This window comes from Octopus bimaculoides, chromosome 18, assembly GCF_001194135.2.
Source record: "Octopus bimaculoides isolate UCB-OBI-ISO-001 chromosome 18, ASM119413v2, whole genome shotgun sequence".
NCBI classification, from domain to species: Eukaryota; Metazoa; Mollusca; class Cephalopoda; order Octopoda; family Octopodidae; genus Octopus; species Octopus bimaculoides.
This window is the reverse complement of record NC_068998.1, coordinates 39,303,584-39,310,717: the sequence shown is the minus strand read 5'-3', so window position 1 is coordinate 39,310,717 and position 7,134 is coordinate 39,303,584. Positions and strand designations below refer to the sequence as shown.

The following is a 7,134-nucleotide window of genomic DNA, read 5'->3' as shown; positions in this document are numbered from 1 at the left end:
GTATGGGTGTGTGGTAAGAAGTTTGCTTCCCAAGCGCATGGTTCAGTCCCACTGCGTGGCACCTTAGGTGTCTTCCACTATAGTCTTGGACCAACCAGATCCTTGTGAGTGGATCTGGTAGACAGAAACTAAAAGAAATTTGTTGTATATATGTGTGTGTGTGTGTGTGTGTGTGTGTGTGTGTGTGTGTGTGTGTGTGTCCACCACTACTTGACAACCAGTGTTGGTACATTTACATCCCTGTAACTTAGCAGTACAGCAAAAGTCACTGATAGAATAAGCATAGGTTTAAAAAGAAAATAAGTACTGGAATCAATTAGTTTGACTAAAATTCCTCAAGGCTGCAGTCTAATGACTGAAATAAGTAAAAAGTAAAAGATACATATATGTATGTACGTATGTGTGTGTGTGTATGTAATGTATATATCTGCATGTGTGAATATATATACATATATATATAAAGGTTATGAAGGGTATTGGTGTCAACCGAACCCTAAGGATACAGGTAATACCGAGTAAGTGCTATATACTGACTAGTTTTGCCCCTGTCGTTGTAGCAACATGAGTGGGGAATATAACATAGGTCGTGTATTAGCATGTGTATGTATAAAGAAAGAAAACGATAAAGAGATCAATGGCAAAGTTCTTCTACTATTACCGTCTCCGATGAAGGGATACATTGGATGTTCCCTGAAACAACTGTAAGACTTTATACATAAAATATAATTCTAACTTTGCCATTGATCTCTTTATCCTTTTCTTTCTTTATACACATATATATATATGTATATCTTGTTATCTTATAAAAAAGGAAGTAAAGCAGAGTAAATATGGCTAAACAATACAGATACTATAGATGGGAGGCTTCCAAACAGTGTGTAAAAACAATTTACTTCATCACCAGTAACCTCCAGGAACAACATGCAGTTGTTAAATCTGATAAATTTTTAGAACATTTCACTTTTACACATGTCTTTTTCCTCATTGTCATGGGCTGGATGTGACTTCTTGAAGAATCATTCTACAGTCTGGTGTCCTTCCTGATACCAACTCTGACTTGTTTTCAAGTAAGATATTTTAGGCCACATCTTTGTATGTCAGACCACCAAGCTGTGGGACAGAAAGAACATTACTGTTGCCCACAGCAGTGTCAATGTGAAGACACACACACATACAGCAGACTTCCATACAGTTTCTTTCTGTCAAATTTCACTTACAGGGCAATGGTCAACCTGAAGTAAAAGTAGAAGACACTTGGCAAATGTGCCATGTAGTGGATTCAAAACCAGAACCATATGATTGCAAAGCACACTCCTTAACCACTCAACCATGCCTGAACCTGTATATTTAATGGCAGTGTATATATGTTATGTATAGATATGGCAGTATGTGTGTGTGTGTGTGTGTGTATATACACACACACACACACACATATATATGTTTATACATATATATTAGATTATGAATTAAAAGCAGCACTAGTGTTGTAAATATTATCAAGCACAAATATTCAATGCATTTGCTTTGCTTGTTCACTGCTTCATGGATGATTCCCTCATAGCACTGGGTGTTTAACCAGTGAAGAAACAAAACACATACATTGAGCATGTGTGGTCAATAATAATAATAATAATAATAATAATTATATATATATATATAAATCAAATATAGAGATATTCAATTGACAATCCAATAATTTATTTATGTTACAATATTACATTAAATACTATGAATATAATATAATCAGTACCATTATTTATAAAGTGACTTTATATATAATGGAACTGTGATTATGTATATCAGAAAAAATATATATAAGTCGAAACAATTTGTTGGCCTTCTATGGTTTTTATAATTATTTATGTTATATATTATATTCATAGTATCTAATGTAATATTGTAATATAAATAAATTATTGGATCGTCAATTGAATATCTCTATATCTAATTTATCTTTATAATTGAATTATACCAATATTTATATGGTATCCAACTGACGTACCAGTGAATTGGATGTTTAACACACCCCTTTGAAGGATTTCTTTTCCTCAGTTTGTTACTATATATATATAGAAATATGGTGATAAAAACACCACTTTAAACATACCACCGTCTCTATAAAAATTGGATAGACTTCTGATTTTACATGATCATGCTTAATATTTTCAAACAGAGAACTTTTAGTAGATTCTACCACACACCTATTTTGGTTTTATCTTCAACAAAATATCTCAGCTTGAAGAATCTCTTTTGTTTTTGTGTTTTTTAAAAATATTTTTTTATACTCTGTCCCCCTTTTCATTTTTATTCGCTGATAGAATTTACAGGTAAAATAAATTATATATACAAGCCATTATTAAATACATTGACTTCTAACAGACATTTACATCTAAATTTGCCCTTTCTTTTTACTGTTAATTTTGACATACACACCATCACTCTATTTCTTACAACAATTTTAACACATTAGCAGCAGAAATTATATACAGAATTATTAAAGACTTATAATATAAAATAGATTTGTTTTTGTACTTGTTTGACATTAAATGTTAAAACTAAATTACATTGTGGAAAAGTGACGACAAACAATAAAAAAACTCAAAAACTGTTACACTCAACAATTTCATTTGATTCTCTTTATAGAATTGTGTACTATAAAGGGTTAAAAATATTTTATCATACACCTGCAACTTGTCATTGACAAAATTTCTTATCTCAGAGTCAATGATCAGGTCTCTGAAGAGTGACGACAATCCATCACTTCATAACACAAGAGTGTATGCACCTTTGCACGTGCATGTGTGTGTGTGTGTGTTTTGAGTGCTTAATGGATAACATGACTCTCTTCCTAATGTAAAACACATTAAACTTTGCTGTTCAGAGATTGGTGTTAAAAACCTAAGGAACAAATTTGGCTTAAGACTATGTATAATGATTCTATGGAAGAGCTGTTTAAAAGTCTAAGAAATTCATTTGTCAGACAACTAAAAGACTTCACCCATAAAATTGCAACATACAATAAAACAGTAAAATCTAAGGAAGTTCATGATGGTAAATATTGGCAAAAATTAAGTACAAAAAGTTGACAAAGTGGAACAAGTTAGTGATGTGAAGGAAGAAGGGAAATAGGACATTTTGAGTAAAGTCTATTGGAGGAAGAATGTAGTGATGTGTGTGCTGAAAAGGAGGAGACTAAGAATTGGCTGCTATTGCTATTGCAATAAAGTGTAGCACCGTAGTCTTGTAGTTTCAGCAAATGATGGGGAAATAATAGTAGCAGTGAGTTAGGGAGATGGTTAATAGAGTGAGGCATTAGTTAAGGGGGAGAAGAATTGAGTGGGTTTTGTGGTATTGCTTACATTTATATACACAATAAAATGCTGTAATAACTAACTAGGGATTGTAAGGTTACACCATAAACTGAGAAATTCTAAATAGGTTGAGGTGTGGAGGATCAACAAGAAGAAAAAAAGGGGTCCTAGCAGCTAAGATTGTGTCTAGAGTAAAATTGAAGGGTTTTCTTTCTATTTGTAGAAGAGGCAGAAAGAAGTTGCCTGACAAGTTGAAATGTCAAACTATGGGTCTGGAGAGTGCTTGGGAGTTGTCTACAGAAGCTAATCACCCTCTCACAGCTAACTTATTCCACTTGTATGTAGTAGACTATGAAAGAATTAACCTATTGGGAACATGATATGCATTGAAGAAAGTTAGCCATCACATAGTCCACAGCCATGCTGTAGACTATGAAAGGATTAATACATTGACAGTAGCATCTATAACTGAAGCAGTTCTATGCAGTAGATTTAATGTCAACAGAATTTGTGAGCTCTGGGAAGGTTAACTCACTGATGATTAGATATTTTACATTAAAAAAGTTATTTTACATTTAAAACAGTACGGCAGTAGTATTACTAACAGAAGCATTAGTAGCAATTAGACACAGTGCAATCAGCTACTGTGAACTTTGAAAGACGTAATTTCTGACTACAGAGTTTACAGTGCTGACAGCATTTATGAAAGAAGATAAAAGGTTAAGACACTGACAACAAAGTTATAGCCAGAAGAGTTGATAAATGTAGCAGCATAATCGCATAGTACCACCAGGCCCAGCAGCAATAGACTGTGTGGAATGGTTAAAAACAAACATATATATATATATATATATATATATATATATGTCAAGTGCTGCTAGGAAAATTGGATTCTAACATTTTGAGTAGGATCTTGATCAAGATTTCATCAAAGAAGAAACCAAGAAAAGTTTTCTGGATGGCCTTTTGTTTTCAAGTTTGCAAAAAAGCCTGATCTGAAACATTAAAATGCACTTTACATGACAGCACACAGACTTATTCTATTTGTGAACTTTACCAACAGATTTTTCTCAAAACATGTAATCATAAGTTTTCTTAGACGCAATCATTTTCTTTAGCTAGATCTTTCAGAAATGCCAACCAGTCGTCATAGTCCCCTATGAGTTGTTTTTCTGATCATGATTTTTGATCAATTCCTCATAATCGTCTTGATTCATGGACTGACGGAGCCACATGGACAAATACATAGAGTTAGGTTGGTTTAATAGGTATTGGTGTGTGCCCCTTTCAATGATGGTCCCTTTGTCCAACACTAAAATCTCATCGGCATCAGTTACAGTGGAGAGGCGGTGAGCAATAACAATTGTTGTACGTCCTTCTGCAATCGTTTTCAAAGCCTTCAGAATATTCTGGAAAAAGAGGTACATAAAAGTATATGAATATCTATTAGAGTGAAACAGAAAGATAGATAGATAGATAAAGATAGAGAGAGGGGGAGATTAGAGAGATTCTAGCTGATAAACTCTGCAGCTGTGGTTTTATTCCTTGCCAAGATTAACTTTATCTTTTATTGTTTAGAGGCCAATAAAACTGTGCAGAATTCTGGTTTAAGCACCCCATATAAATCCTCATAACTTTTTTATTTTGTGGAATTTTCAGAAAATTTTTGCAAATTTGTGTTCTACACACAGGAATTCATATGATTTTTTAAAATCCCACTCCCTAAAAATCCTAAAAGTTCCACTCTTTTTCAAATTTTTTCTTTAATGTCAGAGTTTATAATATGGATAATTTGAATTTTTTGCTTAAATCCCAGCAATGGACCATCCTTGGGTGCATCACTATTCCATTAAATGTGTTTATGAGGAGAAAAATATTGAAAAACATCAATACATGTCAGAGTGACAAAGAAACACACACACACAAAAAAAAAGCTTTTTCATAATTGTGTAGAACACAATTTTTTCATAATTGTGTGGAACACAAAATTCAAAAAAAATTTCTAAAAATTCCAAAAAATAGAGACATTACGAAGGGTCATATGGAGTGTTTAAACCAGAATTCCACCTAAAATTGTACCAGTGATGTTCTGGAATCACTTAAATCAATTGTTCTTTCAATCAAAATTGTGGCCTTGTGGCCAAGGTAGAAACTAAATAGTCAAGTGGATTTTGTGTTGGTTCTGACAATGCATATTCCAACTGTTTAAACAACTGAGCTGGTTGAGTATTACACAGACAAACATACCCTTAATGTAATTCTGAGGCAGAATCAGCATGGAACAATGTGACAAAGCTGGCCTTTTGAATTACAAATACAGTCCATCCAACAAGCTTCCACACAGTTTCCATCGACCCAAATTCACTCACAATGCTTGAGTTAACCTGACACTATAATAAAAGACATTTGCTCAAAATTCCACAAAGTGGGATTGAACCCAGACCTCATGGTTATGAAGCAAACTTCTTAAGTAATTGGCCAGGGCTGTGTCTAATATTCATACACATTTAAATACACACATACTGCAGAGGGAAACTTTATAGTCTTGCCAGTAACAAGACATCCTCTCCAGCGCTCATGCCATGATAAAATGCACCCAGTACTTTCTGTAAATTGGTTGGTTAAGAGAAGAGCATCCAGCTGTAGAAACTGGAATGTACAAGCAAGATATACTCAATGATTCATCTAAGAAGGTAGTGATTTCAAACAAGAACTGATCTGAAATATGACTTGTCCAACCCATGCTAGCAAGGGAAAAAATGAATGTAAAATGAAATCATGCAGGCACACATACAGGTATGATTATATGGATACAGAATTCCCTTCATAATCACATGGTTTTGAGTTCTATTTCACTGCATGACACCTTGGACATGTGTCTTTTACTTGTAGCCTAAGCAGCCAATGCTTTGTGAGTGGAACTGGCCATTGAAAACTGTGGAAGTCCATTGTGTGCGTGTGTGTAACTTTTATTTTTTTTACTTGATTCAGCCATTAGACTGCAGCCATGCTGCGGCACCTTGAAGAATTTTTAGTTGAATATATTGACCCCAGTACTTATTTTGTTGGTCTCTTTTGCTGAACTGCTAAGTTACGGGGATGTAAACACACTAACACTGGTGATCAAGTGGTGGTAGGGACAGATAAAGACATACACACACACACACATATATATATATATATGATGGGGCAGCTTTCAGTTTTTGTCTACCAATCCACCCACAAAGCTTTGGTTGGCTCAAAGCTATAGTAGAAGACACTTGCTGAAGGTGCCATGCAATGGGACTGAACCCGGTATCATGTGGTTGGGGAGTAAAAATGGTGACATAGTGTTAACAAATCATCCTATAACTCAGGTCTTTTGCAGACAAGTAGAATGAAAAAAAGAATCCCAATCTTGTATAACAGGTAAGGGTTAGTGACAGGAAGGGCATCCAGTTGTAAAATAATACCTCAATAATAAATATTCATCCAACCCATGACAGCATGGCAAAATGGATGAAAAATGAACAAACAAAAAAATATATATATAAAAAAATATGTATAAGTGGGACACAGCCATAGCCTTACAATGTAGAATGGTGATGAACTAAAACCTCGGACCCTACCACAAGAGTATGTGCAGTTCTTTACTAATTTAAACAATATTGTTAGCCCGGTATACTAACAGAGAGCACATAAAATATTTTGCCCAGACTGATAATCTCTCACTAATAACTATACATACATACATATATATATGTATATATATATATACATATATACATACATACCTATATATATGTGTGTGTGTGTGTGTGTGTGTGTGTGTGTGTGTGTGTGT

At 34.0% G+C, this 7,134-nt stretch overlaps 1 protein-coding gene across 1 annotated transcript in view; it reads right to left on the bottom strand.

Annotated features, from left to right (window-relative positions):
* The window catches only part of LOC106877447 (iron-sulfur clusters transporter ABCB7, mitochondrial), a 48,645-nt gene continuing 41,511 nt past the window's right edge, over positions 1-7,134 (bottom strand). Inside the window, exon 15 of the mRNA XM_014926348.2 lies at positions 1-4,720. Within this exon, the coding sequence (XP_014781834.1) occupies positions 4,469-4,720 (252 nt within the window). The 3' untranslated portion in view covers positions 1-4,468. The remainder of the gene's footprint in view (positions 4,721-7,134) is intronic.